Source organism: Achroia grisella, unplaced genomic scaffold (assembly GCF_030625045.1).
Source record: "Achroia grisella isolate CSIRO2021 unplaced genomic scaffold, CSIRO_AGI_Agris_v1 utg540, whole genome shotgun sequence".
Taxonomy (NCBI): domain Eukaryota; kingdom Metazoa; phylum Arthropoda; class Insecta; order Lepidoptera; family Pyralidae; genus Achroia; species Achroia grisella.
In genome coordinates this window covers 179,102-202,675 of record NW_026712925.1, presented here as the reverse complement: position 1 = coordinate 202,675, position 23,574 = coordinate 179,102, and the positions used below count along the sequence as shown (strand labels likewise).

The window sequence follows — 23,574 nt, the reverse complement described above, 5'->3', positions numbered from 1 at the left end:
TACAAACATAATATATTATGTTTGTGTGTAGTAATATTCATATTTCTATTGTATAGTCCCGAAAGTATTGAAGTACACTTACTCAATATTGTTTCAGTATCTACCTGATTTTTTATGTACGCTACACTAGTTAACTTTGTCTGCATTTTTACTTATTGTAGGCATAACATTGTTTGCACAGTTTAATCTATATATCTTTTATATAAGTCTAATATAAGCCCGGGGAGGACAATTTGAATTCTTCCATTATCGAAACGGTTCGATGTTATCAGTCGGTCAATCCGGAATTCCACATTCAGCTATTGTTTACACCGATACTCGAGCGTATCTTATCATGTAGCACGGTCAGTCCTTGTTGTAAGTAATGTTAGGTACATCTATTTTGTATTATACATTTTTGTGTTTTAACTATAATTTCCCTCGATGACTGGAGGAATGGAATGGAATTCTAATAGTATCAAGTGCAACGGGATGATCAAGATAATATACATATAACAATTTTTCTATTGATTCGAAGACAAACAAGACAGACAATTGAGGCAAGTATATTATTTTCTTCTTACTATCAAAGAATGGTTTCACAACCATAATAGATTATTAAAGAAATTATAACAAATAAATATTTTAGTTACATTAAGTATAGGGTCTCATGCTATTTAAGTTACAAAGTATTACAAATATGATGCTCGATGACGATAGGGACCAAAAAGGGGGTAAAAGGGAGAGGGCAGGTATACAGCACCAACGGTCAGAATACATCCGTCTAGTTGATGAGACAATTAGAGGCACGCTTACAGTCCACTGGTTACAATGCCGATGCAAATAATCTCGATTATGGCAAGGTTGACGTCGGTCGGCTGAGGGTTCGTTCAACTGACCGCGAGCGATGACACGGTGCGCCCGCGCAGCGTCGCGGCGTCATATGCGCATCATGCCGATACACCAACACATGAGGACGGTGTGATCCTTCATCAAACATTATTCAAGGTACACGTCGCAAAATATCACCGTAAGAGACAATTGATAACCAACTAGCATTCAAACCAATAAATAGTAATACAGATAAACATCAAGAGTGATGCAATTTTAAGAGTTTTATAAATTAATTGTGCAATAATTAAGTTAAGAATACCAAAACAATCAAGAACTTCGCTAAAAACATGCTTAAAATAACACAACAACAGCTTACCTATTCCACAAACTGTAATCCAATTATCACACTAATTCACAGTGAAAATTAACTGAACAACTAGGCAATGTCCAAAAACTTGTTAAAACTTGTCAAAAACAAGAGCGAAACACGCGTGCGCACTAGGAAAACAGTTGGTCACAATATATCGGCTAGTGTCGGAAAACCCCTCAACCACTACACTACGCAAAGCACGCACTCTGTAAATATTATTGCTACGGCTGGACAAAGGTTTTTGTTATCTAAAACCGGTGTCAGCAAACGTGTACGACACAAGCCGCACGGACAGCGGTACTGTGTGGAGTGAGGCTCGCGCGCCAGCCCCGCCACCGTCTGATAAGCCTGGCGCGACGCCCCCCGGCGACGCCTACGCCCCACTCGGCGCCACCGCACCGGTGCATCGTAAACACCACCGGCCGCCCCTCAGCACCTAACTTTGCAGCCGTCGCCGTTGTTACCGCCGCCGCTAAAACCGTCATCGCATCGACCAGACAGGCCCCCGCGCATTATGCATAGCACCTACGCAAATTTCACAACTGCACAACGAGCCGCGTATTGCGGAAAATGTGCAACTTTCGACTCCTTAAAAAGACGAGGGAACAGGGGCCACTTGCGAAATCGCGGTATGCGCCCAGATACCGAGAGGCGAGAACAATGAGGCGCAAACAAATGTACAGCCTTTTTAGTATCTTCCTAATTGGGCTAGAAGTGCGTCAGGCGAGCAGAATTCAATATGCAACGCGTTCAGTGCGATACCTAAACGGAGTAATTCAATTAGTAGAAGCATGCCGGTCAAGCAGAGCCAGCAATGCCCATGAAGCTTAGAAATAGAATAACTATCTGACATCACATCGCGATAATAACGCCACTATGATCATCAAATTACAGTTAAAGTTGGTAAGCTCTTAAATAATATTATCTTAGTAAATATATCATTTATAAAATGTATACAGTTGGTAAGTCACGTCTATAAACATGTGGTATACATAGGCTACAAAGAAGCCAGAAAATCAAAATATAATTGTATCAGATATCACTTTTATTTACATGATTAAATTTTACATAATGATTACATTGCAAATACGTTATGCTGTCGTTATATCGTTACTTTTCTTATTTAAAATCTTTCTTTTAGATTTGCGGTGTTTATTCATAGACATCATATGATCTTCACATCAATATAAAACCGCATAAATATAAAAACTCAATGTCAATTAAGATACAAAATGTATATTCAGTGACATTCTGTTGAAAGATTAAATGCATATTTTTGAGTTAACACAAAAATAGAATAACATTCCATAGCAATCGATCAAGGAGGCAATGACATAGTGTCACCTCCCGTAGTTCTTACGAGTTCAATGATCGAAAAATACACGTAATGGCAAATACGTAGCAAAACAATGCCGAGGTTCCGACGTAATGATGGACATATCTACTGTGAAAATGTTAGTGTCTAAAACTTTGATTCTAAACTTTAAAAGGCTACGGTTAAAAACGGAATTTAAAAATTGTTACTTCTGACCTTTTATCGGGAATGGCGTAGGTGTTGCTAATATAAAATGCCACGGTTTCAAAGAATTGCGACAAGTATATATGAAGCACAAAATTTTCGTTATTTTTCTAAGTATTTCAATTGATATTAACTCCTATCTAAATGCATTAGTTACGGAATAACCAATCTATGTTTAATGCTTCTGCTATATAAAATTTCCAAATGTCAATTTTACTTATCGGTCATTACTTTATATTTAAGTCCGTTAATTGATCTTAGTTGCATAATATAATCAAGTCAGGACCGAGTAATCTTAATTAACAAATGCGCATATTATTAATCCAGCTAAGAATTAGAAAGTGTTAATAAGGAAGTAAATACATAATTAACCAAATATTTGTAATATTTAATTGAACTTAATATTTCGCATTTAAAAATCCGAAATAAAAAAAATCATTGCAAGAGTAATCATTCGGGGTCCTACAGATCAATTTTAACATGAAATGAGCACCATAAATATAAAATATTGAGCGTCAATAAAAGTGTTCATGGTAAGCTCTCAAAAACGCATGCAAATGTGCGAGGAATCTCGAAAAATGATTTAAAAAACATTGATGTTGGAAACACAGCCGCAGCAGTAAACATTTACGAGTGCATTACTCTCACTCGACGCGGCGTGCCTGCACAAATTATTCTTCAGTATCGGATAATTTATTTTATACGCAAGATTTACGGCCAAATATGTGTTCTCAGTTTAATTAACGTTACATCAATCAAAATATTTAAAATACAAGTGAGGAACTATTCCATAGCCGTTGTAGTCAATGCTGCGTAAAAAGTGATCTCACATTTCTTTGTGTTGTCTACACAAAATCAATCTCATATAACTCCGGTATGTCAGCCGAGAAATCTGGCGGGGCGCGTTAGACCCACATAAATTACGAGATTAATCTTTTCAAATAATTTGACCTTTTCATCTGACGAGGGTTCATTAAATAATAGAGGCAGACAGTATTGAGAATTGCAGTTATTGTGTCGTTTATCAAACTTTTCGTGGGCGGTGGTGTAACATAGCCAGATATTACAATATTTATACTCATTGATATAGTGTTTCTCAGTTGATATAATTATAAATATTTTAAATTCTTTATAATCTAACTGACTACCTTCTAATAATATTATTAGTTTTTAATTGTATTATAACTATCATATTCAGTGATAAAATATGGATAATATACAGAATATAAGAAACATTTAAATAGATTTATCATTATGTTGAACATTCATAGCAATACCGATGAACAAATGAAGTCGGTAATGTGGGTCACGAATGTCTTGATTATAATAATACAATAACAATGAGACTCGTACAATGCACGTGCGAATGCACTCCAAGTATGACATCCTTTAATAAGGCAATCAAGGCGGAAACATAGAAAATGTCAGTAATCTTTAAAGCTGTAAGCACGACTTTGCCCATAACTGGTACAAGGACTGAGCAGCTGTTGTAAAACTAGCTAATCGTGGTATAATTATTACTTTGTAAAACAAAGAAAATTAATTCCATACCTATAATATAAATAATAATTATTCATTAACATTTATTGTACTACTGTCAAAATATTAAATAATAAGCTATGCTTAATCGTCTTCGATAAAAGAAAGGAATGTTATGAATGTCCGACAAAATACCGTAGGGTGTATGGCAACTGAGATATGACTCATTCAATGTGAACTCGAGATCTTTAACGGAATTCCCGAACTCACCAGAAGCAGAGGCAATTGTTTAATACAGATCGTTTCCAACATCCCATTAAAACTAAAAAGCACTATAGAAATATCTGTGGTAAATAACAAGCATTACCATTTTCAAATTTTATGGCTTCATATTGTTATATGATAGTGTTGCTATTGAGACAATAGATTTTAGACCATTGGGCAAAGCCGACAGCTACACACAACAAAGCATAACGACTTGGAATTATCACAAATATTGGCAAAATGCTATTGTAACGGTTCTTAGAATTCTAACATTGATCGTGTTTTTATAGTTCAACAGACATGATTTTTTTTTGTTTCAAAGGAATTATATGCACGTACTCTTATGAGAACGGGAACAATTGGAATTATGTCAATCGCAGACGATTTTTCGGCTACGTTATCCAGCTATCAGCAAACCTACCTAATATATTACCGCGGAGACATAATTTCGAGCGCCTACCCTGATAATATTCTAAATACCTTTAACTTACGATTATACAAATGAGAATTACTTTAATTATAATATACGATAATAATATTAAAAGTAAAAATATATTTACATATTATATTTTACTGTTAAACAATAACCCTTTATTGTTCTTTCGATTTTATGAAATACTTCTAAATAAAAATACTTCTATGAACAAATAGGAAGTAGTTATTTTTATATAGAACACGATTTTATCCATCAGTACGTTTTATAAGACTAAACAACATTATTATGTTAATATAACGACAGCTATATTTCTTCATGAATGTTCTTTTCCTGTTGATTACATTACATCTACTTTATAAATACAGTTTAGCGTTAAATTGTGGTTATTTTAATTATAATGTTTTAATAACGTAATGAATGGTCATATTCATATTATTATTTTATTTGACTTTTATTACCTAATGTAGAGAAATAATAACACAATACAGAATAAACTTCCAACTCATATTTCCATTTAAAATAACAAATTATATAAATCTTAAAAACATATAAATTTCGCAAAAATAAATGAAGCATTGGAAATAAACAATTAGTAAGAATAAGAGGAAACACCTTATAAAAAGGTGACTACAGTTTTACTACTTTACTATAAGAATAAATATTTCACATATTAAATACAAAACCCAATGAATATGATAATTGGCCACTAACTGCTAGGATTTTATTTAGTTGATATAAATATGCACTTAAAGAACTAGCTTATAGAATAATAGAATTACTATGTGGTATAATATACATTCACTATCAAGCGAAAGTTGCAAAACATTATACAGCCACCGTGGGTGGTTAAGATGTGACAAAGAGACAACAGTGCAGGAGCATTTGAAATAGTGTCTTCAACAATCAGGTAACAATGTGTTTTCTACAATAAAGATACTGTAGCATGCCTGTCACATAGACCGTTTAACTTTTTGCCTTTTTTGTCCATGTCAGCCGTCACAAGACAGATTGGTGGTCGGTAAAAGCAGCTATTTAAACGTCTACAACAGCTTTATTTTGTGCCCTTACTATCTGTGAGTTAGAGGGTTGTGAGCACCTTTCAAGATCATAAATAAACATAGATAAGCAATAAAAAGAATACTGAGTATGGTAAAACGTGATTTACCTGACTAAATGTTGGTCCACGATGGATAACATCGGTTAATTATCTTTAAGAGAAATATTAGTTACTTTCTTCTTTATTGTTAGGAGTGTGCAACTTTATTTTAAACCCTCCTTTAGTCATATGTCTCGAGCTACTGCACTCAACTTAAGGTCTTCATGCATTTTACTATTAAACAATGCGGTGGACGCGAAAATCACCACGTTCGCTAGTACATACGTTATACATGACGTCATGACAGAGACACAGGTTTGCGGTTGTAATTTTTACCTATATCAAAGTTTCATAGCAGTGAGCATTCTTAGAATTTTTGTCAACGGCCCAATTCTATACATATATCGTAAATCACTTAAAAAGTAATCATAGATAAAGTTCTATCTAGAATTCTGCAAATCGCTAAATCAGATTTTATAGGTTTATTTTATACAAATGAGGATTTTATATGAAAATTACCACATGTTCTTACAAATTGTTTACTTCCGATCCGATACGACACGATGAGTAATTTTATTCTTCGAATACGCTATTCAAATTACCTAACACATGTACCAAACGTGGTATACACCGAACCAGTTTCGCGTGAGCTATGATGAGAACGTATAATCTCGTATTCCCAACAATAAACATATGTACTTGCATAGTTCAAAACACCGTATGTTTTTTTATGAAAATATCTACAGTTCTTGTCTTCGCTTATTCTCGTACATACGAAATAGACTAAATTATGCACATCCGGCTCTCATTGGCTACATTAGTTGGGTTATTAAATAGGTGTCGGTCAATAGAAACCATCTGCTCAAGTCCACAAGGTTAATCATTAGCACTTATTACTCTATACAATTGAGATAGACAATAATATTGTTGACATAATATAACTGCCTGACAATTAATTGCTTTTCTTAATAATTTATTCACCTTTTATTCTCCGCACAAAGAAAAAAACTGAAATTTAGGAAATCATTAAACCTTGTAGTAAGAAACCAGGTAAAGCGCTATTTTACAACAGATTGGGATTCCCCAGAAGTTAGTTCTTGGTAGTACGCAGCGCTGGAGAAATTTCACAAGCGCGATGTAGGTCAAGTCAGCCGGACTTGATGTTTCGCCTCGCAAAGGTTGCGCGTGCGCCGCGCCACCGTCGTCGACGGCAGCCGACAAATCCGGTTGTGCTATTGCGCAATTGATAGCCTCGTTTATCAGATCCTTAAAGATCAGTTGTTCTAGAACCTACATAATTACAATAAGAAGATATATCTATATTAATAAAAATACATATTTCGTTAATAATTATTCGGTCTAGATACTAATAGTAGTCTTACATAAATTGCAATGCCTACTGGAATCTGGATTAACCCAAGGAGTCCATTCATGTATTGGATTAGTAACGTTTTTGAAAGTAAACAACTTTGTGGCTTAGTGACGTCTATATATTGATAAACTTGTTTACATATATGTTTAAATATTTTATCCTGATTTTTTTAAACTTCGTGAGTGGAAGCACGTCCAAGCGTTAAAATGTCCAACCGGTTCATAGGAAAAATCCGTGACGCTGGCGAACTAATCATACGACTAAAATGTGTCATTATTACATGTGCAATTAATTACATTTAGTTCAAGTTAGCTGTGCGTGCGACATCACCTGCATTTACGTTTGTACCCGCCCCCTATTGATGATAATAAATAAAGCATCTATACAGTACCAATTGTTTAAAAAATAGTTGAAATAATGTGTGGATTATTAAAAAAATTATGAATCACATGACCTAATCTTATTTCTACCACGTGGACTAGAAGTAGTGAACACTTTGAATAGAATAATCAATTTAAAATCACGATTTTACTATTTCGTTACACGATGCTCCAGTCTTTGGAGTCGTTACCCTGAGACTGAGCAATTCCAATTTAAGTATTTACGAAACTAGATTTTATCTATGACATTGTCTGCCTTCTTTTATATATAGAAGACATGTCCATACTAGTGATACAATCTATCTTCACTTCAAATTATATTATATTGTTAAGACCTTAATCATGAAAAGGAGACATTACTTAATATAGATTAAAAAAAAATTGTACGTACATTTACAAAATTTACTATTTTTCTGTATTACACACATGGTTTCCATATATATATATATGCAAGGCCATAAATTTCCGGATATTATACTTAATAATGGACGGTAGTAACTAAAAAAATTCCTACTTTTAACTAAGATTCACTGTATATAGTTTTGTTTTAAAGTCGAATTTTTAAATGTTGTAATTTGAGTAAATGCATTATATTATTAAGCTTGTGGTATTATACAAAACACGATAGGAATAAAGTCGGGATATTCGTATGTGTTGTTGTATTATATGTATAACTGGTAAAGCCCATAACGTGAAGACTTGTTGACAACTTAACAATGAGGAAAAATAAAAGGTAATCCATTGTTTCCATTAAAGTAGGTTATACATATTCCTCTTCAAGCTCGAGAAAAGTCGAGAACTCGAATGCCTAGAAACTATTTTTGTTTACAAGTTTAAGGTAGATTTTTTCTAAATAACCAGCCAAAAATGGTGCTGTCATTATAAATATAAGTCTAAATAATATTAGGTCATAATATAATGTATATTATTAATAATAAATAATAAACATTGTAAGACTTCAATAGTAGGCACAACACAAGATGTAATAGTATGTATAGTGTGTTATTAAAAATAAAAACAAAATTTGCAACTAAACTGTACAAGCTAGATCAAAATCATTGCGTTAATTTAGGGCCTGAACTTTTAATTATAGGTTTCTTAATCTCGTTACAGAATATTAGATAGAAATATTGATAGAAATATTATTTTACAAAAAATTTAAACCTTTCATCTTTTAAACCATTACATATTCAAATGTAAGTATACAAAACATCTGGCACAGGTAATATGATGTTTTGCTTGCGAGTTCGTGGAACTCCAATCGGCCGAGCGGCAGCGGCCAAGTGGAGGGGCGCGGATGACGTCATACCATGACGTCATCTGATAGCGCGATTGGTGGTGACGTCATAAAATTAAGTTTTCGAGGAAGATTCCAAATACACTGGTTTAATGAATTCGTACAATAATATAGTAAACTGGATTTACGAGAAATGTTTGTGTGAGATGTAAATAACATTTTTTGTTAACTTATTGAGTTAACAAAAAATGTTATTTACAGCTTACACAAATATATTATTTTCCATCTATAATTATTTCAAAGATATAGTAATGTAATGTAACTCTGTTAAATGTATATCACAACATATGTATGTATGTGTACTCCTACAAATTGATATCAACAGCAACGCAGATAATGATATTGTAACCACCAACTCCATCTATCGGACTTAATGAGAACCTTACAACAATTCGGATCTATTAATTGACTTTTATTTTATTTACGTCTGATTAATCAAAATATATCTAATATGCGCCAATAATATAACAATAATTATAAAATTGTATTTATTTCAGTCACAGATTACGAGGTACCTGCACACCTAGTAAAAATGTTAGCATCAGTGAACTAAGCATAAACATGATCGTCGTATCAAATATTATACATTGCATAATACATATTTCGAAATAATTTATTCTTTAACTAAGAATTATTTAATAATATGATAAATGAAATTTTTGTGAAATTATAAAAAAATTACAACATCCCATTTTACTAGTTACGTGAGAAATGAACACCATATGTTCCAATTTATGATTAATAATTTTAGCATAAATTTAAAAACGAAATAATCATGAGATCAGAAAATAATAAAAGAAAAAGTATTATATACGGTAATCTAACAAAATATTGTGAAACTACGAAATCGAGAGAAAGCGAAAGTTATTACGAAGTTTGTATGCTATACAAAAATAATCCTGTGTATTAATGTTATTAAAAATTAAACGTTAGAAACTCACCACTGGCTTGTTATATTCGTCTGTATGGTACTCGAACATGGTAGCGAACATTAGACTGTCGTCTTGCTCACCGTTGAGGTAGTATGGCACCAACTGAGACATGAAGGCTGGTTTTCACAACAACCGTTCAAAAAATAATCCAAATGGACCAATAAATTAAAGTACACTATGAAAAAAAGTTCGCGAAATTCAGGAACCGCTTGTCATTCACTGTGATAAGAGTATGACTCATACGATGAGTTCTATCAACTATGGACGAACATACACCTAGAATGTTTTATATCAGACTGAGTCAGTTAGGTCGCTGATGGCCGGTTTTGTAGGATGGCGGGCAACTGTACCGCGCACGCGCGAATACACGCTTGATAACAAAACGTCGTATGTCGCCAAGTATTCCAACAATTTGTCCACCGAGCCAAATACTTGTTGTTTTTCTTGATGAAAACTTCAAATTCCAATGAATCGAAGAATTCCTTCTACATGACAGTTTGGAAAATATTTTTACAATTATGAATTTATAGCTGGGATGCTGCCAAAAATTTAGAATCATTAGAACATTTTTACTTGAAATTTATGATTAGTTACTTTGATTATATAATTAAATTAACACTAACTGAGCATCTTCATAAGTTGACAACCAGAATATAATAAATAGGGTCCGATAATACATGGTTAGGCGACTAAAAATGAATCATTTTATACATATTGTAAAGACATAAAGCATAATAATGTAGTGCAACTACTTAATCTATGTAGGCACTGTACAATGGTTATGTACCTACCTATATAGTTTAAATTAAGACTAAATTACATAACAATGATTGACAAGGGAACCGAATTAATATTAATACCACAAAGGATTCTCAATACTCTTACGATTCCTTATACCTACTTTTCTTAATTTTACTTAGACAATGATATGAAAATCTTAAGGAACGTGATCCTATTTGTTTGTAATAACATACATACAAACAATCATACTCATAAAAACAAAATGCGCGCGTGGAATCAAAGTCGCAACATAGGGGAGTAAAGCGGTCTGTTAAACCGCTAAATCTCCGAGATTTAGTTAAAACTGAAATAAACAACGCAAAATGGTGGTTCATTTGCCAACCACCACTATATGTATAAGGTTAGCAAAAACTTAATAAAATAGAACATTGACTTGTACAAGAAAACATTCTATTATTACAAAAATGTATAGGCATGCAGTTTTAATATAACAACTTTAATTTATTGTTCAAGTTACTTGTTTACTACTTATTCAAATTTTGTCATTAACATTAGGTATTTATTAATGTATAACAATCATTCATTCATTCGATCCTTTTTTCCCATAGTGAAAGAAAATTATGCATAAAATGCAAATAGAGCACTTCATTAGGTAATAAAAATATCACGTAAGTAAGTTCGATATCACTTACTATTTGATTCTCTTTGAAAACTTTGAACAAGATTTCTGTTAGATCGGGTAATTAGTCCACTAGATGCACAAACTTTACAATTTACCAATAATATGTAAACCAGAGCCTCCTTTAAGTCTCCGTACAATACTAGTGAAAATTATTTATGCATGGATCAGTTATGTTACTGGCAGGGTAAATGACAAACGTCCAAGTGGCCGTAGACCGTAGCAAACGGTCAGGAGATACTATGACGCCCTGCCTGATGCCAAAGATTGGTTCAGAATAGAGAAATAAACAGAATGTAATTGTAACTGCTGGATCATAGCAATATAATGAGGAAAACGAGGCTCGAGGAAGTAAAGGACAAGAGGAATAACAGGATACTGATAGAACTTTATTTTCTAGTATATAATACCATAACACGTCATCAATAACATATAAATCAGTTAGGTAATAAGGCACACCTGTATGGTCCGTAACAAACACGCCGTCTGTAGATAAAGAACGGGTAGAGTCACTGATAGATGATTGTATAATTTTTACGCCGGTCGTGTTATCGATAACGAGAAATTATTTACAAAAAATGAAGATTCACAACATGATAAAAGTTATTTATATTCTTATTTTCCTTATATGTAGGTATTTAACCAATGACAATTTTTTTCAAACCATAAAAAGGTTTAATGAAAATAGATCAAAAGTAGCGACTTTGTACAAAGTCGTCTAAGTACCTCTATCTCATTTATTTTAGCCGCCAAGCAGCTCGGTGGTTGAAAGATGAGATGTGTGTATGTGAAGACAGTGAAATTACAGAGTACGTGGCATTCCCCAGAATCGTTACACATAGTCGACGGTTGCTAGTCACCATCAAGTGAAATATCGGCTTGTTTACCATTTCAGTTACAAAAGAAAGTATGTTTTATAAGGTATTAATTAGTCACATGAATGATTCATGTGACTAATTAATATTTTAATAGATTATAACGTATAATATGTAATACTAATAAAAATAAACCGCTTAACATTACTTAAATATAATTTTTTATTTGTTTTTGTTGGTATCTCTTTTAAACAAAAAATTACATTATTCTAAAATTCAAAATTTAAAAATCATTTATTCATGTAGGACATTTTAGCCGCTTATGAACGTCAAGTTTTTACATTATAATTTTTTTCCCTACCGTCCAGTTCGGTATATAGATTCAATTGAGAAGAACTGGCAAGAAACTCAATTGAATTACTTTTTTTTTAAAAGCCAGTTTATTTACAATGATATGTCTAACATTAGATGAAAATCCCGAACATGAAAACTATTGCCATGCACGCTCGTCATTCAAGTAATCGTTTAGTGAGTAATAGGCCTTGCTCAGTAAATATGATTTAACAGATGTTTCGAATTTATTTAAGGGTAATTCCAATATATCCTTTGGTATGTTTTTGTAAATTTTTATACCTATTCCCATAAAAGACCTATTGACTTTTTCTAAACGATACTTGGGGACAGCAAGTTTGTCTTTAAATCTAGTATTAATATTATGAATATTGCTGTTTTTTGGAAATAAGTCAAGATTTTTATGAACATATAGGATATTTGAATATATAAATTGAGAAGCAACGGTGAGAATATTTGCCTCTTTGAATTTCTCTCTCAATGAGTCACGACTCTTCATACAGTAGATCGCTCAAATGGCACGTTTTTGTAATATGAATATATGTATTTTTAATATCTGCCGCTTTTCCCCAAAATAATATTCCATTATATACACTTGTACTTGTTATGTACTAGTCTAATACTTAATTATTCTATCAAATAAAAAATATTCAATTACTATTGTTATAATTCCGTGCAATTATCTTGTGGTACGGTCAAATAATAAATGCATTTACTAAATAAGGCAGATAAACATTAGAAAAAGTATGTTTGTAACATAATTATATTTCATGCATATTGCATAGTATACTTTGGCAAATGGTTACCCCTAAAAACTGATATAAAGAGGTAATTAACATACCTACTGAAACTGTAATGATGTAAATACTATTTTTATCCACATAGTGTGGTATTTCATGAGATCATTTCTTATTTACTGTAAGATCTCCAATCTAATTGATAAGACATAGTTTTATTGTTGCGCCAACTTCTAAACGTGATATTATCGATGAAGAATGCCAGTATTCGCATACCAAAATGACATTATATTCCTTCATTAGAATATAAACACAAGTCATATATTATATCATTAATTAAACATGTTTTCGTAACTCGAGTTGTCTTACAAGATTTTCAATTTTCCCTTTTCGTTTTAAACCGAAAAGAACGGAACTCCAACAGTGTAACTTTGCAACCGATTAAATTTTTTATATAACAGTAATGTCAAATAAGCTGAAAGTCCACATGATGATAAGTGGTAATAAAATGAATGAAGTAAATTCACTGCTTTATTTCACCTAACCTTAACCTAACCGACTGACATAAAAATTTTCGTCCTCCGAATTAGTTTCAGTATTATTTTGCCTAATTTAAATACATTAAGATATTACGTAACAAAGATATAGGGCATTTTTTAGTGTTATTCTATCTTTTCGGTTTAATGTGATATAGAATATATCATATTTTTAAACATATATAGAATGATACATTCAAAAGGAAAATGTTTCTAACGTGTAAGTTAAGAAAGTGTTAACAAATTCACATATCTTGTAAGTGGGGTAAAGAAGAGGTCATAGAGACGCAAAAGAATAATTAATTAAATAATTATTTATCAATATTTAAGTGTACTTAATGAAACGATAACATAATATGGAATGTTTAGTAATATCTATAAACTAATTAATTAATAGTTTTAGTCATTTTATTACAGGGTTAATTTTTGTTTTTTGACATTGTATTTTTATTTGTTAATTAATTTAAACCTAGCGGTATTATCATTATTATAATTGACATTTTATATAAAGATCCATATTATTATTATATTATAACATTATACAGGCTAATAAAGGTGAACACCTTTATCAGCCGTATTCTGAACTTCCTTTGTCTAAGCAGGTTGTATTACCGGCTTGCTTACTGGAGCAAAGATCGCTTGGTAATACTGCCCACAAACGAAAACATGTGGCCACTTAAATTTCGAATATAGAATAAAAAAACAATTGAAAATAAAAAGTGGAATAAAAAGTAACTATTTTAAAACAAGATAATTATTGATTTAATTGATGTAATATCATTGTTTTTTATGAAAATACATTTAGTTTAATACAGTTTAGTGGCCACGCACTCGAGAGTGTACTCTCGAGTGCGTGGTCACTAAACTGTATGTTCAACAACAATCGGACAATCAACAACATCGGGATTTTCCTGAACAAAGGTGAGTAAGTTTGGTCTTACTTTTTTGGGTCTTCGGAGTGTAGAAGACATTCTTCCCACAGCCAAATCGTATGTCTCCTGCCCTTTACAATAATTCCTTTCTTTTCGAAATATACAGTCTACTCTCTATTTTATTTATTCATTACTTTATAAATATTCGTAATCCAAAAAAAGGGTTTATGATAATTCCCGAGGGAACGAAAGTTAATGACATCGCGTGCAGTGCAAATAAATCCGCGGTGTTTTTCTACCTTCAACATATATTGGAATTAGTATTCGGTATACATTAACACAAAACTTTCATATAACCAGGTGATCGATAGTATGACAACATAATTTATTTGATAGTGATCGCAAATCGTAGAACCGAGAACGGTTCTCAGAAATAAGGGTCAAACTACTGGAAGCGTTAGCTCGCGTGCCACGCTGGGGTAATGTGTGTACCCTTGAACTATACCCTGAATGATTCACTGTGTTGAGTGTTTATCTTGAATTCCACTAATATTGTATAGTTATATTTCATTAATCAATCATAATTAAAGTAGTTCATAGAATTACTATTACTTTTCGTGTTACGATACTTTTCATGTTTTCGATTAATACAGGTACACACACCAAAGACCAACCATTTTATTAACACAAGGGACAAACGAGCTTATGCCTCACCTGATGGTAAGTCATTACCGTAATCCATAAGCACCAGGGGAATTGCAAGTGCGTTGCCGGCCTTTCAACAAGGAATAAACTCTTTTCTTGAAGGTTTCAATTTTATCCATTCGGAAATACCATTACTGGAAGGTGATTCCACAATGTGGACCACAACCTACTCATTACATTCCTTTAAAATACCTGCATATTACTGTTGAATAACTTAACCCTTATGTTATAATGGGACAAACGACCAACGTAGATAGCTATTCTCCTTGGTCGTTTGTCCCATTCGTAGGTATCCATTCATTAAACTGAATAACTTTTACGAAGGTACGTAATTTGGGAATGAGAGGGGTAGAAACACTTATTTCAAGGTCTCGGTGGTCCAGCGGTTTAGCACACCACTATGCTTTCAGTGGTCGCCGGTTCGATTCCTCACACATGACTAACATTTGTATCTATGGGTATGATGATTTGTATAGGTCTGGGTGTTATCCATGTGTATTAATATGTACTTAGAATTTTAAAAATCAAGTAAAAAGTTTAAGGCTTTGTGTACCTACTTCTATCAGTCGTTTAGTAAATATAACAAGCACTGCTTAGATTGGGACTAGATGGCATTGCGTGTGGCAGCTATTGCTATATTGTTTTTTTTAATTTAAAATTTATAAAGTAAATATATTTTTAAGATATAAAAAAAATAAGAACACTGGCCATTGACAGATGACATTAATAAACACAAGCTTTAAAATCGATACTGTATCACAGAAAATGTTTTAAGAGCTTTTATTATCTATAAATATTTATGTATTTATTAGTACTATTTCAATTGGAGATCCATAATTTACGTAATACGAAGTTTCCGATTGCACCAACGTAAAATGGAACAGAGTAGCGGATTTATGTACCATAAAAAATAAATGCAATAGAAAAGATGCCTGAAAATTTAAATTACACCACTAAGCATTTTTCAAAACATTCAACATATATCTAACTACCATACTGAGTAGTTTGTGACATCAGTTCTTATCTATAAGTAAACACTCACTAAATACGAAGAATACTAGATTAATACAGGAAAAGCAGTATTCAAGGTTGGTGATTCCCGAAAATAATTTAGTATAGAGGAAAATTTCTCGAAATATCTATATATATACAAATATAACCTATGAAATAGTTTTACAAGTCTGTCTAATTAATATACCATAATTATAATGAGTAAAAATCAAATAGTTTGTTATCTATACGGAAGACTAAACTTCATTAAACTGTATTTATTAAAAACATATTAAATTCTGTACGAGGTTTTAACTCGTATCACTTTTAAAAAATCATTAAAACATTTTTCTTGTTTTAGATTCTTACATATTGAGCCTCAATCAACTGTAATTATTAATAATATATTACAGAAATTTCGGAGATATTGAGGAGGAAGCTGTGCATGTTCTTTTCATATTTTTTATCTGAATATATGTCAGTAAAGAAGTAAAACAAAATGATGTTTACTATCACATACAACACCTATCGAACTTAGGCTACTTACTAGTTACTTTCGACCTCTAATCCTCCCTTTCAGGTTTTAATGTTTTAAAATTACGATATTTTAATTATTTGGTGGTGTAATTCATGTGCCATTTCTTTATATAAAAAATATATAAAAATATATTATTAATTTTAATAAATATTGGTACCTCCTTATTGGCCTTATATAAAAATAATAATATATTACAAATGAATAATATTAGTAAATGTTAGCCCGTTAGCGTTATTAGACCTTTTGGATTCGAAGACTTACACATTTTACTTTATTATTACGGAATAGGTATATTCGAAAGTGAAAAAAGATAATGGCGTTCATATTCCTAAGTGGATTTTTTCAGTCAAGAGTTGAACAAAGAACCTCTTTCTATTCGAAGTTATTTCATAAAAACACATACATCTAGATTTTTGATGAAATTACATACGTATTTGGTTACTCTACATTACAGATATACATGCATATATATCTGAAAGTCATTCCGATACCCTTTCTCAGCATTACGGTAATAATTCACAATTACTTGACCAAACAACTCAGTAATATGTATACATAGATACATATTAGTGTGGTGCTACTTATTGGTCTGTTCGGCGCGTGGGCCCACTACCGCGAGTTTTCCTCGAACCACTGACGTCAGCGCCGACCGCGGCCACCGGCACTACATGCCGTTTTCCTGCTACAAATTCATGTTAAGCCCATAATGTGCTTTGTTTTTACAGAATTAGAGAGGTGCATTACATATTAATTTGATTCTGTCTATATAATGGTAGACAAGGGTGACATATATAGGTATAGAACTCTGCAACACTATTCTATTATAATTTATAAAAAAATAGATTACGTTTACTTGGAATAATTATTTTATTTTAGTCTACACTACACCAATGTAAAAGATATTTCATTCTTAAAATTGTGTGACACAATTTCTGCTTAAGAATTAATTTATTTTGTACTAGATTCACATTCAGGAATTTTATTGTCATAAATAAGAGATAATTCTGGAAAAAAATATTATTTTCAATTACTGATGACCAGTATGTAAATTAATATAAGTAGGTACCTATTTTAACCTGCATTTTTTTTTTAATTGAATAAAGCAAGAATTAATCAAAAATCATACCTGCCACCTAACAGTATAGATATATTATAAAAATATGTAAATGTGTGAACTATATAATAATTTATATTAATTTTATTAAAATAGAAGAGAGAAATATTTCTAATGATAAATTAATTTCAAAATGCAGGAGTGGGGGTCCCAAGTTTTGTGCCATATGTTTAGGTTACAACCAAGTTATGTAGAAAGCCCCCTCCCCTTTCTAAATATGAATAGCTACATTTAGATTTGAAGTACCTAGATAAAATTAGTGAGTGCAAAAAGATTAGTATTAAAAAATCTCAGCAAACTGATAGCATTTAAGTGAAACAGGGAATTTGATAGCAATAAATAGCATTTGTATTATAATGGCAAGTATTTTAGTAAACAGAGATACCATATAAATTGAAGTATTTTTACTACCTATTCTTGCTCACAATATTACATCTTCAAGCACCACCACTTAATTTTTAGACCTACTGTAAATTATGTACATAATAGGTATCCCTATTATGTACATAATTTGCAGTTTAACCATTTTACAATCATTACAGCTTTCTTCTAAGAAATATGAAATCCTACTTATCTACATACTATTCTACATATCATCACATGACATAACATTAGCATTTCAGTAATGATGACTAACACAGACTTTATCTTATCAAAAGACACTATAAATCTTATTTTTATAAAACCCTTGTAATAAAAAATTATTCTAGACTAACACAGTATTGTAAAATTGTGAGTTTAACTGGTCGGAAAATATCATTCGCTCAATATTCTTAACAGATTTATAGATTTCAAGTTATGAAAATGGAAGTTAAAATTGGGTTGTACTTAGAGATTTTAGTCATAAATTGCATATAGTAAAAATGTTGGGTATAGTAGTAAACTTCTATTTCTACTTTAAGTATATACAAAAAGACATATCCTATCTGACAAAAATAAATCTATCAAGCAGAGCCCAGACCATTGGATATAAAAAGTAAAATTTCAATTGAAGGTTTCAATATCAGTAATGTTTCGCATGAAGCACAAGTAATAAGTAATCATTCAACACACCACAAATGTGTTGTGGTGTGTTGAATGATTACTTATGCTTATAAATGAATGATATTGAAACCTACAATTGAAATTTTACTTTTTATAATTATTTTATACTTGTTTCTTGTATTTATTATCCATGTTCATTATTGTATATCATAATAAAAATTAATGTTTAACATCCCACATGATCATTGTTAATTAAATAAAAATACATTTACAATACATACTATAATTATCATAAGGAATATAAAATTATTATTGTTTATTGTTTTGATAATAAATCCTAAAAATAGTGAATAAAGCACTACCCCACAGAATAGATAAATATACATTCAAATTGAATTTCAATTTATATAATATATAAATTTGTTTATCAATATACAGTTCACTTCTGTTGTAAACAAAATAATGTAACTATAATGCAGAATTACTGTCTATCAGTAATGAAAATGACATTGATTGGCAAATCAAGGCCATATATGTTTGATTATTCTTTCTAAAACTTATATATAGAATCTATTGGATACATTGGAATGTACTTACTGTAAGCATAGACCTGGATGTAGGCACCGATGATATGAAATCATTTGTAGAGGACCCTTGTGAGGATTGACTATCATCACAAGAGAAGTCAGAGTGGTTGGACTGACTGTCACTAACTTCCAGCTTCATCGTCATCAGTCTATTTTGTTCACAACACAAAACAAAAAAAATCCTGCCCGCAACAACTGATTTACGTAATGGTGCAAATCTTATCAATGTAGATGTTTGAGATATTTGTGCATAAATTTGTACTAGAATTACAACAAATAAAAAAGTTTACCGTAGAAACTTCTACAAAGGTATCACAGATACGTGCACTCGTATGTTCAATCTGACAGTTCTAAATGTCAGCAAAAGGTAAAGAAATCAAAATACCTATTTAAAAATGTCTCAAGAGATTAGACACTAACGAGAACACAACAATGATGAGTCATCACATCACATCACTGAAAGTGTGTATACAACTACGCATACATAACCAAGAACGATGACGTCGTCCTCACTTTGGGGATGCCCTTCTTTTACAAGTTGTATCAATTTATAAAATAGCGTAACCGCCTATAGTATTCTCAAAGCATATTACTTTTTAGTCACTGATTCTTGACTATGGTTGTTGAGGCAATACAAAATTTGAAGGGTGATCTCACCTTCTATAATTGAGATAGTGGCGTGATAATCAACCAATCATAATCAATCTTGAGTCTGACGTCATTAGTGTACTGACCCTGGTTGGGCGGATTTCTGGCGAAAGTACGAACATTGAGCAAGGACAAGTACCTACAGGTAGGGTTTGTTTGATTGAAATGGCTAACACACGACTCTGAAATCGGTGGTAATTCGGCGCAGAGCTGAGGAGCGCCCTCTATCACTTCTTAAACATATTTGTGTGTAGCGAAATTTTTGCCCATATCGCATAATGTCGCTATTCTTATTTTCGTGTGGTCTTATATTCTCCCTAATTTTAGTGCCGTGTGTAGACACTTTATAAAACGCATAGTCAAGTCTATAGTAGTACTAGTAAATTAAATGAAACCATAGGCAATAGTATATAGTAGTACATATATCCGAAGCATTGTAAAATAAAGGTTGGAGTACCTTCATTTTACTGTACTCTATTTTCACCAAAATAAATATGAATATTGGTATTGGTACTCCACGTTGGTTCTTTATCAGTTCTTTATCTAACACAACAGAAGGAAAAATAAAAAAATCTAACGAATAGCCACGAAATACGGTGTTTTCCCAAGTTTAAATAATTAAAAATAAGTTTAAAATTTTAGTAAATGTTTTAATTACATAGATCAATTATTTTTACGAACTGTACGCTATGTTGTGTAATTAATGTAAGTACCTAACTTATTGCGACATTATAACATATTAAATTGACGATACGTAATATTTATATATAAACAAATTTCCTTTCTTTCTATTTAGAAAATAAATTTTATTTTTATGAAGGCAAATGTGCGAAAAGGACAGATTTCCTTACTGCAATATCTCATGAATCAATGTAATCCACATTGCCGCCATTCTTTTTAATTTTCAAACACAATATCTGAATTGTCATGAGTGTTGTCACTGTCTAGTGGTAATCAATTTTTGACACATTAAAAAATAACCAAACTTTTAATGTCATAATATGTATTAAGTAAATTAATGAAAATGTGTATTGATAATATAAAAGCAACCAATTATTAACCTAAGAACAACTTGACTTTATTATAAACCTATTAATTTTATATAATATATATACCTATACACTCGTCCACTTACAGTTAACATGTCTGGTAAGAAATGTAAACACTGTGGATCTTCAGAGATCGAAGTAGATCCAGCTCGAGGTGATGCAGTATGCACAAGCTGTGGCACAGTGTTGGAGGATAATATAATAGTAGCGGAAATCGAATTTCAAGAGAACGCTCATGGTGGTGCTTCAGCTATTGGACAGTTTGTTTCAGCAGAATCTAAAGGTGGAGCAACTGGATTTGGACGAGGTTAGTTGTTAAAATAATTAAAATTCCGAAACATTAATATTTCATATAAAGTTTGAATAATGTTTATCATAAGTTTACCAATCAGAATGTTTTGTTTAATAAGTATATTTACCACTGTTTTCAATAAAAAAAAATTCATTGCCTTACTTTTATCCTGTTATTTCTACAGATCCCTATCGGCCGTTTTGTCTGAGCGTAGGCTCCTTTTATAAATATCATCTTTCTTCATTAATAATATATAAATAAAACTTGATTGTCGAACTTTTACAAAGTAAATTGATACTAATATTATTTCGTTTTTGTTCTTATGCTAAAACATTGAGGTTCTTTTAAAAGGTTTAAGTTCTCTTGCACAATTTAAAATTTGTGTTATTTAAAATTTAAAATATTTTTTAAACTGTACCAGTTTAAAAAATATTTTTTTATTCAATGACATAATTTAATGATTTAATAAATATGTTTTCATGTTGTATGGAGGATTTTTTTCCTAATATTAAAACAATATGAGAGTCACGCTTCACAATTAAGATATAAGTTCTGAGTTTTACAATGACTACTCTTATACACAATCATGAGAGTGGTAGCTCTAATATTATGTGGCAAATGGCTAAAAGTAATAGGGGAAAGATTCTTGATGCTACTTTTATTTCAATATAACCTATCAGAATAACTTGACAAAAGGGACACTTGTATCTGTTTGAAAATATATTGTTATAATGTATGTTTTACTAGAAAAAACATTAGTATACATTGCATCTTTATTGAGAAGAGATTGCTTAAGCGATAAAACCACCTTTTGTACATACTTCCTCTGTAAATGATGTTATTTATTATACATGTCTAGTGTAATAAATTGTTAATATAATTAATATTTTTTTAAGCATTCAATGCTGGCATTGGGCAGGAATCAAGAGAACTAACATTAAGAAAAGCAAGAGAGGGCATTACGACATTGTGTCAACAATTACATTTGAATCAACAATGCATTGACATTGCTTGTAATTTCTTTAAGATGGCACTAACTCGTCATCTCACAATTGGACGACCAGCAACTCATACACAAGCTGCCTGTGTGTACATGACTTGTAGAACAGAGAGGACTGATCGTATCCTTTACAAAATAGAATAGTTGTAAATCAAATTGAATTAATATTCATCAAAATAAAAAGACATGGAAACAAATTAATTCAGACTCCATTGTCAACATTTAACCCATTCTGTATTTAAAAACAATACACGTGTTATTCACTTAATGATGGTTATGCTTTCAACTTTTTTGAAAATTACTGTATGTGGTATGAGGATACCACATACAGTAAGTCAGTCTATTGAAAACATTGGGTGTGTTGAATTTGAATAGATATATTTAGGATTGAATATTACATAAACTGGCTCTTCAGTGCATCATATAGCTACCCGCTAGGGTTTCATAAGGGTGTACATGTATTATCGATATAAACCTTCCTCTTGAATCACTCTATTTGTTGCTAAAAGTTGCATTAAAATCCATTGCATAGTTATAAATATTTATATTATACTATATAAAGATTATACAATTTGAGGGATTACTTGAGTAGTAGGATTACGCTGTATTTTATTTATAATGACGAGCAATTGCATAACACTATTGCCCCTTTGTAATTACTACCATGAGTATACTTATTATCATTTCCTTAACACACTATCAGATCTTTTAATAGATATTAGTGATGCTCTACAAATATGTTGCTATCAACTTGGCCGTACATACTTCAGATTATCACGGGCACTCTGCATTGTTATACCTCCGACAGGTAAGAAAAACATATGATTTATATTTGTTTTACAATATTATTATTATACAATAATAATAATACCCAGTAAATATTGTTTTCGAATATAAATTGATGTACTAATATTGGTATCAAAAATAAGGGGCAGATGATAGAAAGGTGAATTTAGGAAAGAAATAAAATATTTGCCT

At 31.5% G+C, this 23,574-nt stretch overlaps 2 protein-coding genes across 3 annotated transcripts in view; one reads left to right on the top strand and one right to left on the bottom strand.

Moving 5' to 3' along the window:
• LOC131847642 (transcription factor kayak) overlaps positions 1-20,038 on the bottom strand; it is a 40,028-nt gene extending 19,990 nt beyond the window's left edge. The window contains exon 1 of one of the 2 annotated variants that reach the window (XM_059197260.1): positions 19,618-20,038. In XM_059197260.1, the coding sequence (XP_059053243.1) occupies positions 19,618-19,752 (135 nt within the window). In that variant the 5' untranslated portion in view covers positions 19,753-20,038. Of the gene's footprint in view, positions 1-9,967; positions 10,241-19,617 lie in introns of those variants that run through there. The other variant, XM_059197261.1, reaches the window with a different exon arrangement.
• A 1,216-nt stretch (positions 20,039-21,254) lies between these two features.
• The window catches only part of LOC131847602 (transcription factor IIIB 90 kDa subunit), a 30,670-nt gene continuing 28,350 nt past the window's right edge, over positions 21,255-23,574 (top strand). Inside the window, exons 1-3 of the mRNA XM_059197201.1 lie at positions 21,255-21,611; positions 22,493-22,717; positions 23,300-23,404. Coding sequence (XP_059053184.1) covers positions 21,398-21,611; positions 22,493-22,717; positions 23,300-23,404 — 544 coding nt within the window. The 5' untranslated portion in view covers positions 21,255-21,397. The remainder of the gene's footprint in view (positions 21,612-22,492; positions 22,718-23,299; positions 23,405-23,574) is intronic.